This window comes from Sesamum indicum, linkage group LG3 (assembly GCF_026168435.1).
Source record: "Sesamum indicum cultivar Baizhima isolate 11 linkage group LG3, ASM2616843v1, whole genome shotgun sequence".
NCBI lineage: Eukaryota > Viridiplantae > Streptophyta > Magnoliopsida > Lamiales > Pedaliaceae > Sesamum > Sesamum indicum.
The window spans coordinates 16,559,274-16,582,112 of NC_142659.1; the positions used below are offsets into that span (position 1 = coordinate 16,559,274).

At 37.1% G+C, this 22,839-nt stretch overlaps 3 protein-coding genes across 6 annotated transcripts in view; 2 read left to right on the top strand and 1 right to left on the bottom strand.

The window, feature by feature from the left end:
• The first annotated feature begins 219 nt into the window (after positions 1-219).
• On the top strand, positions 220-4,720 carry LOC105157785 (putative late blight resistance protein homolog R1A-3). Its single transcript, XM_020692190.2, has 2 exons — positions 220-3,373; positions 4,339-4,720. Exon 1 carries the CDS (start codon positions 659-661, stop codon positions 3,368-3,370), a length of 2,712 nt encoding a protein of 903 aa, XP_020547849.1. The 5' UTR covers positions 220-658; the 3' UTR covers positions 3,371-3,373; positions 4,339-4,720.
• Positions 4,721-5,044: 324 nt separating this feature from the next.
• On the bottom strand, positions 5,045-6,994 carry LOC105157786 (threonine synthase, chloroplastic). The gene has a single exon (XM_011074259.3). It carries the CDS (start codon positions 6,855-6,857, stop codon positions 5,295-5,297), a length of 1,563 nt encoding a protein of 520 aa, XP_011072561.1. The 5' UTR covers positions 6,858-6,994; the 3' UTR covers positions 5,045-5,294.
• Positions 6,995-9,691: 2,697 nt separating this feature from the next.
• The window catches only part of LOC105157851 (midasin-like protein), a 39,036-nt gene continuing 25,888 nt past the window's right edge, over positions 9,692-22,839 (top strand). For 2 of the 4 annotated variants that reach the window (XM_088878815.1, XM_088878817.1), the window contains exons 1-24: positions 9,692-9,840; positions 9,952-10,076; positions 10,178-10,521; positions 10,973-11,057; positions 11,622-11,896; positions 12,404-12,613; positions 12,931-13,091; positions 14,114-14,223; positions 14,304-14,423; positions 16,031-16,109; positions 16,765-16,887; positions 16,974-17,058; positions 17,139-17,235; positions 17,327-17,455; positions 17,544-17,600; positions 17,690-17,866; positions 17,947-18,072; positions 18,151-19,899; positions 20,145-20,212; positions 20,293-20,488; positions 20,573-20,677; positions 20,773-21,078; positions 21,991-22,184; positions 22,272-22,326. In XM_088878815.1, the coding sequence (XP_088734941.1) occupies positions 9,972-10,076; positions 10,178-10,521; positions 10,973-11,057; positions 11,622-11,896; positions 12,404-12,613; positions 12,931-13,091; positions 14,114-14,223; positions 14,304-14,423; positions 16,031-16,109; positions 16,765-16,887; positions 16,974-17,058; positions 17,139-17,235; positions 17,327-17,455; positions 17,544-17,600; positions 17,690-17,866; positions 17,947-18,072; positions 18,151-19,899; positions 20,145-20,212; positions 20,293-20,488; positions 20,573-20,677; positions 20,773-21,078; positions 21,991-22,184; positions 22,272-22,326 (4,956 nt within the window). In that variant the 5' untranslated portion in view covers positions 9,692-9,840; positions 9,952-9,971. The remainder of the gene's footprint in view (positions 9,841-9,951; positions 10,077-10,177; positions 10,522-10,972; positions 11,058-11,621; positions 11,897-12,403; positions 12,614-12,930; positions 13,092-14,113; positions 14,224-14,303; positions 14,424-16,030; positions 16,110-16,764; positions 16,888-16,973; positions 17,059-17,138; positions 17,236-17,326; positions 17,456-17,543; positions 17,601-17,689; positions 17,867-17,946; positions 18,073-18,150; positions 19,900-20,144; positions 20,213-20,292; positions 20,489-20,572; positions 20,678-20,772; positions 21,079-21,990; positions 22,185-22,271; positions 22,327-22,839) is intronic. The other 2 variants (XM_088878818.1, XM_088878816.1) reach the window with 2 other exon arrangements.

The following is a 22,839-nucleotide window of genomic DNA, read 5'->3' on the forward strand; positions in this document are numbered from 1 at the left end:
ACGACTCCAAACCTTTATATTATCTTGAATTGCTAGCTCCGGTCTCTACTATTATATAAACACGAATCAATCTTTATATCTTTCATGACATTATTAAACTTGCTACACATATAAACTAATTTGTAGGGTGTAATAAGATTTTGTGATGATACAGCTCCTGAAAAGCAATGAAAATTTCTGGCCGTGTCCAGTTTACTTAAATCCAGGAACACTCAACATAACTTCTTGGTGTACACGACTGACTAACAAAGAACGGCTGAATCCCACTATTTCTCAACTTCATCAATCTATTTTAGTTTTATTTACGAAACCATCAATGGTTTACAACCAAAAAAAAGGGAAAAGAAATGTAAAGAAAGGGGTAAAAAAAACCAGGTTCCATTTCATTTTCGTTAATGAAGTTTTTTGTGGAGATTCCTGATCTTGGTCCTGGACCCGCCAATCCTTGTTCCATTTTATAATTGATTCTGCCTTTTCCTTTGAACGGCCAAGGAGAGTTTCCTTGGCATTTCTCGCAAATATTAAAATGGAGCAGCCCAGCTGTGAAGGGCCAGAGTTCCACTTCCGAATAATTGACAATTCCATCATCAAAGTCTTCTTGACTTGCTTGTGACAAATCTCTCCGGTTTCAGTTCCGCAAGAAGAGAGTGAATCTGAGATGGCAACGGCTTACGCAGCTCTAGTTTCTCTTGTACAAACCACAGAGCCAATCCAGCATCACCCTCGCCCTCCAATTTCTCTTGACAAACAACAGCTTCAATCCCTCCAAGAACATGTTGCCTTCTTGCAAGATTTTCTGGAACAGTATTCACACAGACTCACCCAAGATTACGAAGATGGTTTGATGGTTCGCATAGCAGATGCAGCTCATGCAGCAGAAGATGTAATTGAATCCCATATAGTGGATCAAATTCTTGATGGTCAGTCCACAACTACGTCAAGGGAAAACATCAGTTCCATTGATCACCATTTCTATCAAGATCTGCAGAAAGTAATAGCAGACATGGATCTCATAAAGAACGAGGTGATTGAGATTAAGGAGAGCATGGGAATAGTCCATGATCAGCTGCATAGAAATTCAGTGCCTGCTGGTTCACTAAGCTCATCTCCTCTAACAGGTCAGAAGCAGGCCATGGTTGGTGTTGATGATATTTTGAATGACATCATGGATAAGCTCACCCGACAACAATCTGGTTGCCAAATCGTCCCTATAATTGGCATGGGAGGTATTGGTAAGACTACACTTGCTAGACATGTTTATGAAAATCCGCTTATTGTGGAATACTTCGACTTTCGTGCTTGGGTTACCGTTTCTCGAGAATATAACACTCGAGAAATTTTGTTAAACCTTGTTTCTCAAAAGAGCAAAGAGACCATGGAAATTATGAGTGAAGAGGAATTAGGAGAAATGCTGTACAAAAGTTTGGCAGGCAAAAGGTATTTGATTATAATGGATGATATGTGGAGTATTGAGGCGTGGGACAATGTAAAATTATTCTTTCCAAACAACAACAGTGAAAGTAAAATAATGATAACCACTAGGCTATCAAACTTGGCTTTGCAAATAAGTGGCTCTTATGGTCTTTGGATGTATTTTCTGGACGAGAACAAAAGTTGGGAGTTATTTTGCAAAATTGTGTTTGGAGAAGTAGATAATTGCCCTCTTGAATTAGAGGAAGTTGCAAAGAGGGTTGCAAGAAATTGCAATGGTCTTCCTTTGTCAGTGATTGTGATTGGAGGACTCCTAGCAAAGTCGGAAAAGGCACAAGGTTATTGGAAGTACATCGCAGACAATTTAAGTTCAATTGTAAATTTAGAGGACAACGAACGTTGTTTAAGAATATTATATACGAGTTATCAGGAATTGCCGATACATTTAAAGCCATGTTTTCTTTATATGGGAGTTCTCCCTGAAGACAGCATGACTTATGTCTCACGGCTTAGAAAACTATGGGTTGCTGAGGGATTTCTCAAACCAATTAGTGGAAAAAGCTTAGAAGAGGTTGCAGAGGAATACTTGAAAGACCTTATAGACAGAAATCTCATCGTACCCCTTATGATGGGATCTACTGGTAAAATAAAAGTTTGCAGCATGCATGATCTCCTGAGGGACCTCTGCTTAAGAGAAGCTGAGAAACAGAAGTTTCTTTCTAGTCTTGAAATTGGACAAGCCATAACTACCAATCGCCGCATTGTTGTTCATAAAATTTCATCAAAGGATAGACACGATCTTCATAGAGCTTTGCGCTCAGCGCAACTTGTTCGTTCTTTGACATGCGATCTTCAGGAAGCTCTCCCCTTAGCTTCTTGTAGATTGCTGAGGGTACTAAAAAATACTTATTCAGAGGATATATTTGAGTTAAGGAGAGAGGATGGGGGTCTAACAGGAGATATTTTCAAGCTAGTTAACTCGCGGTACCTTGCTTTAGGTGCTAATTTGTGGTTAGGACATGCATGTCCTTCTTCAATGCACCTTCTCTGGAATTTGCAAACATTGATTTTAAGGACGACTAATTGCAAGATTATTGATGCTCCACCCGGGATTTGGAAGATGCATCAACTCAGGCATGTGGATGTGAATTTGCTTCGTCTCCCAGATCTAACCGCGGATGAGTTTGTGTTGCCAAACCTACAAAAGATGTCTGAGATTGTGAATTTTGAATGTTGTGAAGCGGTGGTTAAGAGAATCCCCAATATCAAGAAACTGCGAATATGTTATAATGATTTCTACTCTTTGCTTTATTGTCTCAATAATCTTGGTCACAGTGATATATCCTCTATGCATTACAGTGTCGAGAATCTTGGCCGTTTTCAGAAACTAGAATCCCTTTGCTTCAGTTTAAGTAGTATGGTAAGAAGAAGTGATATGCTGGAGAGGCTGTGCTTCCCGAATTCGCTCAAGAAGTTGAGTTTGCGGGGTTGCCGTCTGCAATGGGAAGATATAACAAGAAAGATAGGTCCGTTGCCCCTCCTTCAAGTGCTCAAATTGCATAAGGACTCTGTTATAGGGTCCGAGTGGGAAACAGTTGAAGGGCAATTTCGCAGGCTAAGTGTGTTGGAAATCACTGATATTGATGATCTGGAATACTGGACTGTGGACAATAGCCACTTTCCATGCCTCCACCGCCTTTGTCTTCGACATTTACGTAAATTGAAGAAAATTCCTTGGGGTTTTGCAGAAATTCAAACACTTGAATTGATCGAGTTGGCAATGTGTAGCGATTCTGCCGTCATTTCTGTCAAGGAAATAGCAGAGCAACAAGAGGAGCTTGGGAATGAAGACCTTCAAGTTGTAGTTCGTCTGGAACCAGATTCTGAACTCCAGCCAGAATTGAAGAGTTTGGCAAGTCATCGGTTTCGAGTTTTTTAAATCGTGTAAGAACTGAAATCACTTCAAGTATTATTTATGTTAATACGTTATCATGCGTGCTCTCTCTCTCTCTCCACTATTTTAAAAAGGATTAAAAGCAATTTTAATCCTCTAACTTCAGACAATTTTTATTTTAGTCTCGTAACTTACTAGAGTTCTATTTTAGTCCTTTATAATTTAAAAAAACTCAATTTTTGTACACATTTGATCAGAAATTTGCCTTAATAACCAGAAAAAATCACATGACCTTCACGTGATTTTTTAAATTTGGGGTTTCATTTTTATTGGCTTAAAAAGTCACATGGCATTTATCTTAAATTGCTACCTCCTCTCCTATCTCTACTGTTTATAACATTAACTTCTCTTTATATTTTTTTTATGATATTAACATATCCCTACAATATGATTGTTAATGGTGTTTATGTAAATTTATATTATAAAAATCTTAAATGTTACCCTTGCTAATATTTCAAGTTATAACTTCTTGTGAAGGCAAAAATTATAGATAAGCTTGTTTATTATGCATGGTATGAATTTGAATCAAAGCTATAAGTTAAACTTGGTTTTGAACCGTAAATCATAATTTAAAATAAAAATTATTTAAAATCCACATTATTTGAAATAAAGTAAACTTGTATAAGTGGTTGATGTGAGGGGTTTTCTAAGATTGATTTCTTTGTTTCTCTTTTGCAGGTAAAATAACATATACACTACATAAATTTCAAGATACTTTTTTCATGGAATTTACTATTTCGGGAAAAAACAATTAGACATAATTTACTTGCTACATTAATACCAAAATATAGAATTATAGGTTGTCTGAAGTTATTTAAAAAGAAAATTATAAGCTCCTAGATTTTATATATAAAATGTTGTGTACTACTGTTGATTTGTTGCTAATTGACATGTTGGTTTCTTTTATGTCTTGAAAATAGGGATTATGATCATTTGTTTTCCCTCTGTGATAGGTCATAGAAGGTAAAAGGTTGAGGATTGAAAGAGACACACATGGAGATTCTATTAATTGATTGTGCTGTTGCTGGAATATATGTATTGATGAACTTGCTCCTCCTCTTTGGTGTATGTTGGTTGTCCACAGTATTCCTTCCATGTGTTGTTTCTTTGGAGTTGTACATGCTTGGAGATGTTTGTTGTAAGAAGAAAGACAGGGAATATTGTTTATTTGTGGTGTTGGAGAGCTTCTCTGTCTTTGTACATCCTTATTATATGTAAAACATTGTCGTTCCAATTGTTGTTGCATATAGAGGTGTATGAGAGGGACGATTTGGTTGAAAGCTGTGGCAAACAATGACGATTGTTGTTTGCAATAAACAGAATTTTCAGTCTCAACTGAGTTGGGCTTATCACTGGAGGACAGGTAATGTAAAGAGAAGGATCTCATCAGATGCAATATACTCATATGTTTCCCCTCTTACAAGACAAGATTGTTCTTTTCTTGGCATAGTAATTACTGCTGCAGGTGAAAGTAAATGCACCTCATACAAATGTTATGTGGATTCTGCATGAACTCCTGATGCTGTTCATAGTTATTGTAGAAACAGAGAGCACAAGCAAAATCAACAAAGCAAGCTATCCATTCGGAGGTAGCCAAAACTAATAAGTTGAAGGAAACAAGTAGACATAGAGAGTATTTCCAGCACACAAAAATGCAAATGATCGATAAACACAGTTTATTGAAATAGAAATTCAATCAAAATCTTCTGATAATACAGCTCCTGAAAAGCAATCAGTTTTCAGCCTTGCTTCCAGTTTACTTAAATCCAGGAACATCAATGTAACTTCTAGGTGTACATGATTGATTAGCAAACAACAATGATAATGCAAAAAGACGATGCGCAACTCCTACAGCTAACCTGTTTTGCTTAAGAGTCATAGGAATACAGGAGCAGAACTAGTTTAGCTCTTAATGCATTTTGGAATCTTTGCTCAGCAGATACTTCTTCAGAACATCCATGACCGACCCAAAATCTGCCTTAACTTGAACAGGCGGATTCGCATACCGGCAAGCCATGTCTTTAATCTCCTTGGAATGGTAATCAATCTTGGATTGAGTGAACTTCAACCCATGAGCAGTACTCACTACAACGGTCCTGTCCGTTGGTCCAATAATCCCACTATTCCTCAACTTAATCAATGCTGTCAATGCCACACCAGTGTGAGGGCAAATAAACATCCCAGTCGAGTCAGCCTGTGCCATAGCATCCATCAACTCCTCCTCAGTTGCCTCCTCAACAATCCCGTTAGAGTTCTTCAGTGCATAGACTGCCCTATCAATAGAAACCGGATCACCAATCTGAATTGCAGAGGCAAATGTAGTTCCTGCCTTGACAGGCTTAAAATCCTTCCACCCTGATTTATAGTGCAAGTAAAGTGGATTAGCATTTGCAGCCTGAGCACAAACAAGCCTCGGAATCCTATCAACAAGCCCAAGTTCTTTACACATGCGGAAGCCTTTGTAAAATGCATATATATTCCCAAGGTTTCCACCGGGAACAATAACCCAATCAGGAACTTGCCAATCGAACTGCTGTAATATCTCAATAGCTGCAGTTTTCTGGCCTTCTAATCTTAAACTGTTCAATGAATTAGCCAAATAAATAGGCAGCTCAGCTGTGACTTCACGAATCAATTGCATACAACCATCAAAATCTGTATCAATACTCAAAACAAAAGCACCATTGGCAATTGGCTGAACCAGCTGAGCAATGGAAATTCGATTAGCAGGCAAGAACACAATTGATGGAATCCCAGCAGAGGCACAATAAGCTGAAAGAGCCGCAGATGTATCCCCAGTCGATGCGCAGCCCACGCCCACCACAGGACGATTCATTTTCCGCAACCTATTCACTTGACTGACTAAAACAGTCATGCCCAGATCCTTAAAACTACCCGTATGGCTAATCCCACAATGTTTCACCCACAAATCATTCATGCCCAGGAACTGTTTGCCAAAACGTTCTGCCCAGAACAAATTCGAGTTCCCCTCAAACGCACTCACGATATCATCGCTATCAATCTCCGGCAACACCCACTCTTTCTTAGACCAGACCCCGGACCCATAAGGCCACGTGGTCTTACCCACACGCGAATCGAACAATGAACGCCAGTATTCGCCGTCGAACTTCTTCAACGCCTCCATATCGTGCTGCACGTCGAGCAGGCCGCCGGAGCGGCTGCGGTAGACGATCTCATCGAGGGAATAGGATTCAGTAGAGGCAGGCTCTGCGTTGAAGGGAACGTACTTGGCAGAGAAGTTGTGGGATTTAGTGTGGCGGCGGGCCTCGTCGCGGATATTTTCTTCAGCGGGACGGCGGTGCTTGATGGGGGCTGCGGCGGGGGGGTCAGATGAGGTGGCGGTGGCCCGGATGGAGAGGGGAGCATGGGAGGTGGGGAGGACCGTGGAGGAGTTGTGGGAGAGCGGCTGGGAGGAGAGGAAGGAGGATCTGAAGATGGGAGAAGCCGCCATTGGAGGGAGGGAGTGAGAGAGAGAGAGAGGGGGGGGTGGAGGCGGACACTGAGACTCGGAGTATCGAATGTGGGTTGGTTTTGATTGAGTCAAGTGAATTTCGGATCAGATTGTAAAGTTGGATTTCTGCCGAGTGCGGATACGAAGGCAGGTTACACAGTTACATACACATGGATATAATACCGTCCATTTTATTCTTTTAAGTATTTAGAAATATCTTTTTAAATTTAGTAATCGTCAAATGAATATTTTCTGGTAATAATTCGATGTAAGAGTATTTGTTAGACAATCATTATCATAGAGTGATTATAATTTTTCAAATAATAAAAAATTATTTATAATTATAACAAATTTAAAAAAAAAAAAAAGAACGACCTTTAATAATAATATGAGGTTGTCCCCAAAACCCAACCATTTTGGACTGAATTTTTTATGGGAGGTTTGGTGTTTAACTTTGGATGTGAAATGTAGATCGTTGTTCGAGTTTTAAGAAGAGAGTTGGGAATCAAAACGTTCTCAAAAAGCACGTGATAATATAAAAAAAAAAATTACTATATAATCTGAACAAGAGTTATTGGCCACCCAACTTAAATTTTCAAAATATATTGTTATAAATATTTGTTATTTTCATATGTAAATTATGAATATTTTGACATATTTATTAGATTATAATTAGTGAAAAGATAATTAGCATGAGGTAATATATTTTCAGAGGAAAATAACGCATCTTCAATTTTGTATAGATTATTTTTAACAAAAATAGGTTTAGATTGGTTAATAAATTTATGTTTTATATTAAACAATGGTGTTAAATTAGTATAATTTCAATAAAAATACGTATAAATAAATATATTTTCACTTTAATTACTATTTCAAAAAATAAAAATACAAACAAACAGACATGAACTTAGAGTGCAGAAAATAAGAACTGCAAAACTATATGGATATTATTTATTTAAATATGTATAATTTGGTGTTCATTTAAAAATATACCACGATTATCATTTAAAGGTGCTGGTGCTTTTATATAATATTGACATTTTAGTTAAGGTTGTAAAATTTTATTTATATCTAAAAATAAATATAAATACGCAATATTTATTATTAATAGTATAAAATAGCATGTTCTTAAGTTGAAAATAAACTCAACTTATGAGGTTATATATATAGTACAATTATTAAATACTGCAGCGTAATTTGTTAGAAAATGGTGAATGATAAATTAAATAATAATTTTATTGTAATTTGTGATAAGTGATTGGTTACGCTGTGAGGCGCATAACGAGCTCGTGACACGTGGATGATGATTGATAGCGCCCAATCATCATCCAACCATACCTAATCAACCAGATAGTTATGTCATTTGGTTGAAATGATGTGAACATTGGGTAAAACACTTTGAATGAAACGATGCGTCCATTTGAGTGAAGTGATATGTCTATTCAAATGAAATGTCACAATCTTTTAAAGACATTCTTCCTGATTGGATATTTTGTTTAATTATTTTTTTTCCAACTTCTATAAATAGATTCCCCTTTTCACTTCATTTTCATAAGTTCATTCCATTCAATTTAGAATGTATTTTAAGAGCATTTCAATGTGTTAACAATAAAAGCATATTGTTTTTTATTAAGAGAGCTCCAAAATATTATTTAGTTGGTCGTTTTTTAAAATTTATTGTGCTTCTACTTTGAGATTATAAGTTGTTATATCTTGGAAAACAAAATGCTGTTTTCGTTAGCACTAGAATGGGAGCAATGATTGTCTTAAAAATAAAGGGTCTAACTCTTACCTCGACTTTATAATACACAAATTCCGCATATCCCTTATTTATCCCAACAATTTTAAGACAATAATTTGTTCGTATTATGGAAGTCTTTAAATTGGCGATTGCTAATTCAGTTTTTGCAGTTTCCAACCAATCGTGGTATAACAAATTACTAGCCAAGGGTAAAGGTCGGAGAAATTCTCTGACAATGACTTTTAAGTTATGACATTAAAACATATCATTCTACTTCACTACATTTGAACCTAGTAAGATTTTTAAAGTAAAATGAGCCCCTATGATTTCTAAAGGGGAAACTATGCCTGAAAGAGGGTTGCTTTGAATGCATAGAAAGATGGGATTTCCTAAATAGAATTACTTTACATCCTCAATGACATGTGTGATGTGTTGAACAACATATATTGCTCAACAAAGACCGCAAAAGTTTTTTGAAAATCCTAAGAGGAAAAGTACAAGTGGACATAAGTCGTCATTCTTAAATAATGAGTTAGTGAAACAACTTCGAGAATTGTTATAAAGTTGTTGTATAGACTTAAACAAGATTCTAAATAATAACATAAAAAAATTCGACAAATAATATTGTCAAATGACTTCAAAGTCAACGAGTGTAATAAATATATAGATGTTAATTGCACTTTCAAATCCTTTGTCATTGTTGATAAAGAAAAAATGACATTATTTTGGCTACCAAGAAAGAATTGAAAAGGAATATATATATGGAGTAAGGTTAATATTATTATATATATTTTTAATATACATAAATTTATTATATGAGAATATTCTATGAATGATAAATTGACAATTTATGTAATTTTTTGCTAGCATCAGCATTTTTTATTCGAAAACTAATGAAAAGGATCATGTATAAATAATAAATTTTTAAAAATATTTAAATATAATTTTAATTTTTTTTGAAGAAAAAATAATTTTATATTTTTATCGGGTCTAAATATAATTAACTTTAAATAAAAAGAAAAAGAAATCCAAGTTCACGTCGACAGCCCGGACTCAACCCGTACACTACCCGACTCTTTTCCTAAATTAAGTTTTGACCGCCTCGCCTCCGCCTCCACTATCCTAGTCATATTTAAAACCTGCTGCTAAAACCCTAACCATCCGTCTTAAACCCAAACCTCTCAGGGGAAGAACAACCTCAGGAATAGAATTTTAAGAACTTTAAGAAGGGACCTGAGATTAGTAAGTTGAGAGTCCTTTTGGAATTTCAGTCAGAAGGAGATAATTTTAAGAACTTGGGAAAGAGAATACTAAAGGACCCTTTTGTTTTTCTTTCTATTTTTTAATTTTCAGTTGATATATTGAAGGTGTGAATGGCGGTTGACGGCAGCTTTTCTATCGAAACGGAGCTGGAGAGGTTTCTGGACAGGTGTCCGAAGCTTAAGTCGATACCCTGTTTTGATAATTTGCTAAAAAAGGTACTGAATTTGTGAACATGTATTCAAAGACACGATCTTTGCAGTTATCTATGGCATATAGAATATAACATCACCTGTTTATTATGATTTCCGCCTTTTAGGGGAGCAAAATCACGGAAGAAGAGTTGGTGGTAGCAGTGGGTGAATTGGTTCTGCATCCGAATTACACAATCCCTTTACTGGGATGCTTTAGGCCAATAGCGCAGAAGATTGTGGAGAGGACGGTGGGGTTGCTTCATCTGGTACCGAATTTGAGGTCAGACGATGATAATTATATGGAAGAATTCGATGAAGATGGGTTTCTTAGAGAAGATGAAAGCATTGATAGTGCACAAGCAGCAAGAGTTATTGATGTTTATGTCAGAAGAGGGAAAGGGTTGCGTCTTCACGAGCTAGCTTGCTTGGCCTTCTGCCGAGCCCTTGATTTGATTCCTTTCTTGTTGGGGTATGATAATTCTTTGGATATCTTTTTTTTGATGGGACTTCTTTTTGTCCCTGTCTTCACAAATTCTTTTACATGAGAATGTGTGGTTAATATACTTCGAATGTAAGTTTACTGCAAGTTGCAGTTTGTTTCTGGAAGGTATTTGGAAAACACAAGTATAAAGAAACCAAGGCGAGTAATGGACACTTGGTATAGTAGTAGGGGTAAGGATATTAATAGAAGCAGAATGCATTAAGTACATGTTTAATAGAGAAATATTACTGTAAAATTGGACGTGAGGTCAATTAAAGTAGGTTATTCAGGAAATAACGTGATAATCTTCTGTTTTTCCAGTTGATCTCTGGTAATGTGGTTTGAATATCAGTAGCTCTTTCCCATGTTACTGATCTGTCCTGTTTTACTTACTGTTTCTTCAGGGAATGATTATAACATCTTCCTTTCCCTGCTGCAGGTCTATTTTAAATTATTTTAAAGTTGCCCCTGCTCCATTCGAAAGAATTATGCACTGTGAATCGGTTTCCAAGGCACTGGCTATGGTATTCTGCAATCTACTATTTTTGATTGTTTTTCATTTGTGGAATGAACACGTTTTGTTGAATCATCCCTATCTTGCAATCATCTTTTTACATCTCTCGCAATTGAGATTTGCTTCACAGCTGCTTTGCAACATTGTGCTATTTATTGTGTACCTGCAAATGTATTCGTGGGGACATTAGGAAAACAAACAATCTTATCTTTGTGCTATGCCGCACGTAGACATTGTTTAACCAAACAGAACTAACATAGTTGACGGGTTGGTACAAGCCTTGCTTGTGGGGACTACAGATGTTTCTTTGCTTGTGACTAGCTGCTGCCTATTTTTAAAGCTGAAAATGTTTGATAGCAAATTTCATAGCTTATTTTGTCGGTTTTTTGGGTCGTAAATACTTGTACAGTTAGAGGACTCATTGTGTATATCTGCTGCTTAGATTTGCAGAACGGAATAGATTCTGGAAGTAACTTCATTTTTTTTTTCCTGCAAATTTATCTCTTTGCTACACTTTACAGATTAAGCATCACTTCTCTGCTGCGACATTTTCATAACTTCCTTACATTTTTAGGGACCGAATCAGTTGTTAAATGTTCTCAGAGCGAGTTACCGTTTTCTCATATTGAAGCCGGAAGTTTTCAATACGTTGTGGGATTGGTCCTGTATTTTGGATGTTGTACAGCAGTCCAAAGATCTTGCCCTGGTAAATAATGCCATGTTGAGGAATATTATATTTGACTTAAGATGGTGCAGCATAGGTATTTTATCAGTTGTTTTGAGGTTAAGTTTCAAAGCATCTGCAAACCTTGGTCTTGGTCCTGAAGAAGCTCTTCAGAGTTTTCTGCGGTAAGTTACTTTTATTAAAAAAAAATTAGGATCGGAAATATTTTTTTATGTGGATTCTGTAAGTATTTGGTTGGAGTCATTTGTGGGAAGCATGGGATAATACCATGTATTCTTGATTATGATCTAGTTACATAAAATATTAAAAAACCTGAGTATAAGCCAACAAGCGAGAAATTGAGTTTTATATGATGTAGCGGAGACACAGTCGCTAAAACATTTAACAAGGAAAAACAGAATTTATGTAATATGCTCCGCCTATCTAAATGAATAATTTTAGTGGTGTTTGTTTTTGCGTCTAAAATTCCAACATAAGTGGTTATTCTATGAGAGGGCACTGCATAGAAAATAGATGACACTTTACCAATGAAAAGTAAATTTTTTTGGTCTAAAGCTCAAGAGATCTACATTGTGAAAAAATAATGTTTTCTGGGGTTTATCTGGTGATCCTTCCTCCGTGAAATCATGAAATTAACTGTTCTTTTTGGTCTTCTTTTTATCATTTTGCAGCTGGCAAGAATTTTGTATGGATGTATCCTTTGAAAAAGGGGGTTGGTACCTTGAGCCCCCTGGAGAGGAGTCTGCGGTGATGGTTGGAGAAAATGTCAATCTCAAAAGTGGTCATTGTTTAAAGCAGTGCGGGCTTAGTTCTTTGTCGACATGCCCTTCAATGGTTGATTATACCGTGGCATCAAATCAGACTGATACGCCTATTGCAGGGTAGGATTTGTGCAATTGATATAGACCGTCATTTCTTCAATGTGCTGTGTATTTTGGTGGTCTGTTCACCTAGTATGAGAAGCAATAGGAATTCAAGCATTTGTTGTTTCTGTATATTCCAATGCTGTTTCTGCCTAATTTGAGGAAACGTTATCAAAGGGTACAACTTGTATGCTTGGAGTCAGATTCTATCCTCATTCTTTGTTGACCTGCTCTTCCCCTGTCTATCTCCTGTGTTTGTTGTAATGAAAATTGTTCAATTTCTGTGCCTCCCAAATGTATGCAGAATTATTGACATTCTGGACCTTCTCCTGCAGGAATCGTGGGGTTCCCTTTATCTTGACATCTGCTATGACAAAATGTTTTGAGATGGTCTCTTTAGCTGTGAGCCAGAGGTGGCCTGTGCTTCTTTATGGTCCTGCTGGCTGTGGGAAAACTGCAGTTATTAACAAGTGGGCCCACAGTTATGGTAGTAGAGGTATGTCATTTAGTTATAACATTAAGCTGTGCAGTGGCTTTGAATCACTAAGGTTAAATGCATCGACATTGTCATGATGAAAAAGGTGTCAGAATTGAATATTATGCCAAAGGCCATTCCACTTGGACTAAGTGCCTACTTCTGATGGCAACTTTATTGTGTCTTCAAACCCTTTATGTGGCATTGATATATAACTTGTAACTTGGTGAGAAATGATATCTGTTTCTTGAATGCACATATTAAAATGGAGTGTGAAACACACCCAAAGGGATGAACACCAAGGTGAAACAGTTTTACATCCGTCCTGGGACAATAAATGGTGTTACCAGAAATCTTCTATTGCACTAATTAAGAAGCATATGTATTTGTTGCATGTTTAGTTCTCAATGTACTTTCTTCAAGTGCATTTACTTGCCATTGGTAAAGGGCCCAGTTGAGCAGGTCTTCAATATGTCATCTTCCATACATCATGTAATGTATGATGGCTCTCCATGTGAGTGCTACCGGTTGTAACTTCTACGGATTTATTCATCTTTCTTCAAAGAAAAAAGAGGGTTCCAGAACCAGCTCTCAATTTTCCGTCTTTCAGTGTGTTCAAGTGGCTGCAGCTGGAGCTGTCAGCCTATATCTCATACTTACAGTTAGCTGCATGCTTGTATATGCAGTGAAATGATGACATTGAAATGATTTTTGAAGGCCAGGGATGTGCAGTAAAATATTCAATCAGAATGAGTACACAACTCTTACGGTGTATTTACTTGTCAAAATATTTTTTAGAAAATAATTTACTTGTCTATGTTTCTGTATCTGGATTATGCATATTACAGATAAAGCTGATATAGAATGGCACAGTTATGGTGACAAACACTTGCACATAAATGTACCTTCATGTGATGGTAATTCCAAACATGGTGAATTTCATGATGTCTCCATCCTATAGAAGCTGTCTTCTGTTCTTTTCTTGCACTGGTCTTCTTGTGGAATCTTTTCTGATTGTGAACATCTCCCTTCAAACAAAATAGTTCTAGCGATTCACATGGACGAGCAGATTGATGGAAAAACACTGCTTGGAAGTTATGTTTGTACGGAGCAACCCGGTGAATTCAGATGGCAACCTGGTTCTCTTACTCAGGTTTGGAGTCTACATCATACAGTTAGAAGTACTGTCCCATGCTATCTTGTTGTAACGTCTATTACAATAATAATTGGCAGGCAGTTCTGAATGGTTTTTGGGTTGTGTTCGAGGATATTGATAAAGCACCACCTGATATTCTATCAATCTTATTGCCTTTATTAGAAGGTGCAGTTACATTTTCAACTGGCCATGGGGAGGTATGTATTTTAATGTTTTATCTGTGATTCCTGGAGAATGCAACTGCTGGGTTGTTGAAGTGTTTTTCGAAGTCTGTTACCACATAAATTATGCTTTATAATATTGTTTTCATAGTCCACACATTTCCGGATGACATCGTTAATTTGGAAGATCGTATGGCATATGACTCTACAGGTCATGGTGGATTCTTAAGAACTTTGTGAAGACAGATTTTGTTGTTAGAATGTAGGTATGAGATTATTTAATATAATATTTGGACAAAATGGATCCTTATTTTGTGATTTCTTTAGATAGTAGCCTGAGAAGGTTGCCAAGATGAGATAAAAAGCAAGGAGGGGAGTTGTTTTCTTTTCCTTTGTTTAAAGATAATATAAACTGGATTCTGTACATATCTTTTTGTTATTTTCTCCCGAGTGGGTTAGCTTTATCCTGGTTACCTTATGATTTCTTGTGATGTATTATTAGGCCTTGCCCCTGCAGTGGTACTTTTGGATATATTAAGTAACATCCTTCTAGTTGCCGTGCACGTATCAAAGAAGAAAATATAAAGAAACTTAAAAAAATAAAAACAGAACACAATGTGCAATGAGCCACTTTGGGGGTTAACATGTATGAGGGGATTTGGACTCACTGCTCAAAGAAATGAAATAACTGCAATTTGGAGTATGCAGTCTCTTCATTGTTAGGGCCTTTTGTCTTTTCCTCCTCTAAGGTAGTGCTTAGTTTTTAGCTTACAATAAAGATGAGAGAAAAATTTCATGCTAAGATCAAGTTTACCTTCATTATTCATGTCTTTTTCTGCAAGACTGGTCATTGCTATGCAGTAGTGTTAGTGATATTCCATGCCTTCTTTTCTTCAATTTTCCATCAAAATAGAGACTGCAGATTAAATTAAGCAATGAATCTTTTATAATGTTTTTCTAGTTTGTGATTTTTCTTTAGCAATCATGAATGTTTTATATATGCTAATAGAAACCATCTTAAGCAGTTAAACTTATTGGCGGGTGTAAGGTCTACGTCATCCCAGTGTTATCCTCCTGATAAAATACAGCAGATCCTAAATCGTATTAGACCTCAAATGCTTGCATACCATGAGTCTATGACTCGATCATAGACCTGGCTGAAGCCTAACATACTTGTATGAGATTCTATATGCGCTGCCTGGTTAACTCGTGATCTTTACCTGGTTCCTCATACCTGGCCATGGAAACAGTTAGATCCAGGACTGCTTTTTCAAGGGACTGCTTGGTCTTTTTTCTATTATGTTCGATTCCATATAGTACGAGTTTGAAAATGATGGAGCGATCTTTTGTCATAGAGATGTAGGTTTTGATGAACTTGGGATTGGCATGGATGCAGAATAGAGTATCCCGTGAATGGAATAGGATATTGCCTTGCTTTGTTGTTAAAAAATACCACATACTAGACGAAACAGACAGGCATTATCTGTATGTTTGTATGCAAGATCATTATGTAGTCTTGTGTACTTTAAAACGTTCTGTGTAAGGCATCAGTTTGTTGACTTGTTTTCTCCTGTTATGTTGTGCTTGACGTAATCTTAACGACGTGTTGAATTAATTTTGCTGATCAAAGAAGTATTATGCAGACAGTCAGAGTGAATGAGAGTTTTCGGCTATTTTCCACTGTGACAAGCTCAAATACAGACGCGTCTCGCTTTACTGAAGGTTTGCTGTGATCTCTCTGTAGCTTGACTTTCTTATTGGTGTTTACATTAGTTGATAGATTTATAATTCCACATTATTTGATTTTCTTGTATCACTATTGATGAAAGGTCTTCTAATCATATGCTTTGTAACCTGAACCAGTTATTTCATTGCCATTATTTTGTATATTGTTTTAGTCAAGTCAATTCCCATTGCTGGTGGAAATTGCTATTCAAACAAGAGAAAATTTTAGCACCACCTTCTGCTGTATGAATTGGCAGTTGGTTTTTTATTTTGTTTGATCCATTTGGTTATGCTGTTATCACTATTCTTTCATAACTTATACTGGTGTATGATTGGCAAAAAAGTTCGTCCCAGTTGTATATGATGGGCTACTGAGTCTGTATGGGAAGTAGCTAAGAAGTAGATAAACATTTCCCACTTTCATCATGAGAAATCATACCTGCGCTGCATATGATATGATAACTTCTATTCTACGCCTTATAATTGTTCCTCTGAAGCTTTCAAATTTGTTTTTCTCTTTATAAAACTATGACTCTAGGAGTAGTGTTCTGAACCAAGGTTGTGAAAGAGTGCATGGTAGTCTAACTATTATGTTGTTTTTCTTGTGACGAGATGATACCCTTTGCTTTTCTCTTTGTTCTCATGGTAACAGGTAGGAATTCTCTTGGTGCTGTTTGGCGGAAGATAATGATAGGCCCACCCAGTAATCAGGACTTGCTAAATATTGTGCTGGAGTGGTATCCGGAGTTGGAATCTCTTGCACAGAAACTCATAGGTTTCCTGAGTTTTACAGATTAATGAATACCTTAGGCTTCTTATGAGAAGCATTATTTATTATTTCTTTTCTGGCATCTTCTACAGAGAATTTTGAAAGGGTGAACCTGCTTACAAGATCCCAATTGGGATTTGCTGCTTCTTCAAGTTATCATGACAGATTCACACTGAGGTATACTTTAGTGTATGTAAGTAGTCCTTAAATGTTTTTTGCGGCAAGTTATTAACTAAACCATTTCCCTGCAACGAAAGAGACCTTCTTAAGTTGTGCAAGCGAGTTGCAAGTTTGGGCTTTAGCTTTGGACGGGATGGGCTCCCTGCTTATTTGTGTGACAGTATCTGTAAAGAGGTGGGACAACTGCTGTGATTTTCTACATTTCTCATGTAGAGACATGGTTTAACTGAAGTGTTTGAATGTAACTTTGGGTTTTGGTCTACAGGCCATAGATATTTTTGCATCCTTCTCTACTTCAGCTGAGAATCGGTTGGCTATCATGAGAGAGGTTGCTAAGTTGTGGTCTGTTTCAGCTGCTGAGACTTTATATCCTGTAAACAAGCCCATTATTCAGGTATTGCTATTTGTAATGTGATGATACATGCAGTTATTGTGAATGTGCTCATCTGCGTGTTTCTTACAATTTTTGAGAGTGTGTTCAGGAATTAAAATCTGAGTTTCAAGTTGGACGGGCTAGCCTTCAACGTGCTGAAATGGTTGTGAGTGAATGCATTTGATGTACTCTGTTTTCTGGCTTGTTTTCTTTGAGCATCTATATGCATTGACTTTGACAATCTGTTTGTCACAGCTAAATCGTAATAGGAAGCCGTTTGTAGAGCTCCGTGGTTCCGTACATGCTCTTGAGAGGATTGCCTGCTCTGTTAAGTTTAATGAGCCTGTACTATTGGTTGGTGAAACGGGTACTGGGAAGACTACTCTTGTACAGACTCTTGCCACAAGGCTTGGCCAGAGACTTACAGTTTTGGTATGTTCCTGTTAATGATTACGGAAAATTGTTGGATGACTGTTTATAGTGACAATTGCTCATTGTCCTCTGTGTTCCAGAACTTAAGTCAGCAAAGTGATGTTGCAGACCTGTTAGGTGGATTCAAACCTGTCGATGCACGGTTTCTTTGTATTCCACTTTATCAGGAGTTTGAGAATCTTTTCACTAATACATTTTCATCAAAGGTAACATTTACCCAAGTATCTGTACTTGTCCAATCCTCCTTGTAGATGATTGCTTACATTCTTGTATTTTCTGTTTAGGACAATGAAGGCTTTCTTACTCATTTAAGGAAATTTTTAACTGATAAGAACTGGAAAATGTTATTAAGTGGATTTCAGAAAGGCATACGGAAGATAGTTGAAATAGGAAAATCCAGCTCTGGTAAGAAGCGAAAGAGACCTTTAACCGAGGATCTACTGAAGGCCTGGGAAAAATTTTCAAATAAACTTGAAAGAGCTCATGCACAAGTTAGTGCATCGGATGGAATGGTATTTTCGTTTGTAGAAGGAGCTTTTATTACTGCCCTCAGAAATGGTGAATGGATATTGCTTGATGAAGTGAATTTGGCTCCTCCAGAGATCTTGCAGCGAGTTATTGGGGTCCTTGAAGATGAGAAAGGGTCACTATGCTTGGCTGAGAGGGGCGATATAGATTATGTTTGCCGGAATCCCAACTTTCGCCTGTTTGCTTGCATGAACCCCGCGACTGATGCTGGCAAAAGAGACTTGCCGATCTCTTTAAGGGGTAGATTCACGGAATACTTTGTTGATGATGTGTTGGATGATGAAGACTTGGTTTTGTTTATTAATCAATTCATAGATGATGATCCTTCATATATGAAACTAATACATAAAATTGTGCAATTCTACAAGGCAGCAAAGGAATCTGAAGAAAGGCTGCAAGATGGGGCAAACCAGAAGCCTCATTACAGCTTACGTTCTCTGTACCGGGCATTGGAATACTTAAGGAAGGCCGAGAAACATTTTGGACTTGAAAAATCTGTTTATGATGGGTTTAGTATGTTCTTTCTGAATTTATTAGATGATGCTAGTGCAAAATTAATGAACAGCTTAATTTCCGAACAGCTGTTGGGTGGAGTCATACCTGCACCACTCCGTTTTGATTCATACTTGATGGTTAAATCACACTCCAAAACTGATAATATGTTGGAGAGCTATGTGCTAACAAAGAGTGTCAAGGAGCATTTGAAGAATCTTGCACGGGCAATTTTTATTGGACGATATCCAGTGTTGCTGCAGGGACCAACATCTAGTGGGAAGACTAGCCTTGTTTGGTTTCTTGCTTCAATAACTGGTCATGAATTTGTAAGAATCAATAATCATGAACACACTGATCTCCAGGAGTATCTCGGTTCTTATATCACTGATGCAAGTGGAAAGCTTGTTTTCCATGAGGGTGCACTTGTGAAAGCTGTTCGTAAAGGTCATTGGATTGTTCTTGATGAACTCAACTTAGCTCCCTCTGATGTACTTGAAGCATTGAACAGGTTGCTTGATGACAATAGGGAACTTTTTGTCCCCGAACTGCAGGAAACTATTCGTGCTCATCCAGATTTTATGTTGTTTGCAACTCAAAATCCACCTGTTGTTTATGGGGGCCGCAAAATGCTCTCTCGAGCATTTCGCAACCGTTTCGTGGAGATTCATGTTGATGAAATTCCACAAGAGGAATTGAGCACTATTTTGGAGAAGAGGTGCAAAGTTCCTGGAAGTTATGCAAAAAAAATGGTGGGTATCATGAAAGAGTTGCAATTGCACAGGCAGAGTAGTAAGGTTTTTGCTGGAAAACATGGATTCATAACACCACGTGACTTGTTCCGATGGGCAGATCGTTTCAGGACGTTTGGTAACTCCTATGAGGATCTAGCTTATGATGGTTTCTATTTATTGGCTGAAAGGCTGCGTGATGATACCGAGAAAAGAGTTGTTAAAGAAGTTTTGGAGAAGCAGCTAAGGATAAGATTTTCTGATAAGGACTTGTACAAGCAGGTACTGTTTGTTTTTAGTCCCAACTGCCAGCATTATTATCCATTTATATATGTTTTCATGATGTGGTAGCCAGTTAAATTCCAATGAGGAAAAAGGATTAGAAGGTTTCCCTTTATATTTATTCATGTCTTTTAGTAAATGAGAGTAACTTTGGCATCAGAAGAGACAGACTGATGGCGAGCTATTTTTGACCTGAGTTATTACATGATGTGGGAAGTAAAGATGTATGATCTTTTTCCGTCCAGGATGGAAAAGGTGGAGATAGTGCTTTGGAGATCAGTAACTACTCCGAACATTCTGAAAATATTGGGAAGTAAGTATCTCTTGTTGCCGCAGCTCTCTTTTATTGGTACTCGAGTTTGCTACCTTAATTTTCTGTTTTTCTTTTCTCAGAATTATTTGGACAAAAAGTCTGTTGAGGGTGTACTTTCTGGTTGAGCGGTGTTATAAGATGCGTGAGCCTGTCCTCCTTGTCGGTGAGACTGGTGGAGGGAAAACAACAGCTTGTCAATTGCTTAGTATCATGCTGGGTTCAAAGTTACATGTATTGAATTGCCATCAGTACACGGAAACTTCTGATTTTCTTGGGGTTTGTCCTTGTCTTTCTCGCTTGCCTTTTCTTTCTCCATTCTCAGCCGCCTTGTGCTTTCCTTGACATTTACAACTTGAACAGGGCTTTTACCCCATGCGCGAGAGATCAAGAATTAGTATGGACTTTCAAAGTCTCTGTGACAAGTTGGTCCACTCAAAGGCTTTTATCCACTTCCGTGGAGATGTCGTATGTTGATCACTTTGTTTAGTTTTCTTCCATTGCATTTTCTCAGTTGTTCATTATATTTGCTTTTATGGTGATTGATTTCTTCTATTCTGCAGGAAATCTCTATGGACATCAACCAGGCCTCTCCTACTCTTAATATGCTATCTCTAATCATCAAGAGTTACAGGGAGCATTCTGTGTCTCATCCTGAAGTCACTGAAAATGAACTTGGTTATGTAGAAAAATTATATCTAGATCTGTGCCAGCTTTATAGGAAGTGGAAGACCATTTTTACGTGGCAAGATGGTCCCCTTGTTGAAGCAATGAAGAGTGGTGATCTGTTTCTTGCTGATGAGATATCTTTAGCTGATGATAGTGTTCTTGAAAGATTAAACAGTGTTTTGGAACCGGAAAGGAAACTGGTGAGTGATATCTTGTAAATTGCTCCTTGCCATAAGTGTTCCTCTTTACCATTTGTCTTTATTTCTTAAGTATTTGAAGGATTTCAGTCAAACTGGACATTGTCATTTGAGGAAGTAGACAACTTGTTGGCGTGCTCGGTTAATTGTCTCTGTTTGTGATATGGTTATACGTGGTGAATTGTTCACACCACTGAAATTTCTATATTCTCTACTTTGGATGCATCTGAAACTATGATTCAGTGTTTTAAGTAGTTTCCTTTCCATTTCAGAAGATGTCCCAGAGTATCCGTAACAGGCACTTGTCCTCTTTAGTTCTTCAGCTGAGGAAATCACATTTTCCCTTGCATTTAGTTGGGTCTCAACTCCTATTTTCTAGTTCATAGAGCAAACGCAGGAACAGGGTTTTCTAGTGGCTGAACTGCATACTACTTTTGTGAACTAGACTAGTGGTGATTTGCTGTGGACTTGTTCTTAAGATTAGGCCTTTAGTCGATTAGGTGCTGCATACTTTGTACTTCATTAGATTCTGTGGAAAATGGGAGGGAAATAAACATGGAAGTGAATGGTGTAAATCGCCTTGTTTCTGAAACAAATGGGTAATTTTAAGTGGGTTAGTGCACAGCATATCAATTACTATATTAACTTAAAATTCAAATTTGTTAAAGAGAAACAAGGGCATAATATTAACGTAGATTCCTGACTATTTTCCCTTCACTTAACCACCTTCAAACATCTTCAATAAAAATATAAAACATATATATTTAAGTGCTAATGGTGGAGTGTATTTTACTCATTATAAGACTTTTGAGTGACCCTGTGTTTGGTGCTGATTTTTTTGGGCTAATAAACATTAACATCTTTTTCTCCTTTTTTGTATTTATTTTGTATGGTATTTTTGCTCAATGTTTGCAGTCCTTGGCTGAGAAAGGAGGTTCTCAACTTGAGAACGTAACTGCACACCCGAATTTTTTCCTCCTAGCCACAATGAACCCTGGTGGAGATTATGGTAAGAAAGAACTATCACCTGCTCTTCGCAATCGGTTTACGGAGATATGGGTTCCTTCCGTTAGTGATATAGAGGAGCTTAAAAGTATTGCTCTTGAGAGGTGAGTTTATCTTACTAAATATTGTATTTTATGAAGGTAATAAATCCTGTTAGTTATTCTTATAGTTTCTCCACTCAATTGATGCAGAATTTTTAACCCAAAACTTGCTCACATTGTGGATGCCATGCTAAACTTTTGGGAGGTATGTTGTTTTAGTTTGTTCTTCGTCGTTGCCAGATTTTACTTGTTCGATTATTGATCATTGTAAATTAATTAAAGATTTAGAGAATGTTGCAATATACACCAATATCATACATGAAATTCAATTTTTTGTTTACTTTTGTTTATCAGTATCATCTAAAAACACTACGAGAAGCTTGGGTTCTTTTCTGGCGCATGTGTTGAAGGAGAGTTTGTTTGTTATAGTTTTATTTCAAATGATAATGCTGTGAAGCACACCACTAAATGTTGTATGTTGAACATTCCTCATTGTATACTTCTTCACTTTAGCCAGTTAAATTTCATTTCTGCATCCAAAACACAAGCACTTCAACGAAGCACAAGCTGAGAAAAGTGGGGTCAGTTTTTCAACTAGCAACCTCATAATTATAATTATCCTGCCGAACATCCTGTGCTCTTATTATCTTGTAATCTTCAATTTTATAAGTGCTGTTCTGATTCTAAGTTGTCAAATGCATTTAAGTGTGAAAAATTA

Excerpts from the sequence above, each read along its gene's own strand:
- LOC105157785 (XM_020692190.2), top strand. The coding sequence starts at position 659 with ATGGCAACGGCTTACGCAGCTCTAGTTTCTCTTGTACAAACCACAGAG.
- LOC105157786 (XM_011074259.3), bottom strand. The coding sequence starts at position 6,857 with ATGGCGGCTTCTCCCATCTTCAGATCCTCCTTCCTCTCCTCCCAGCCG.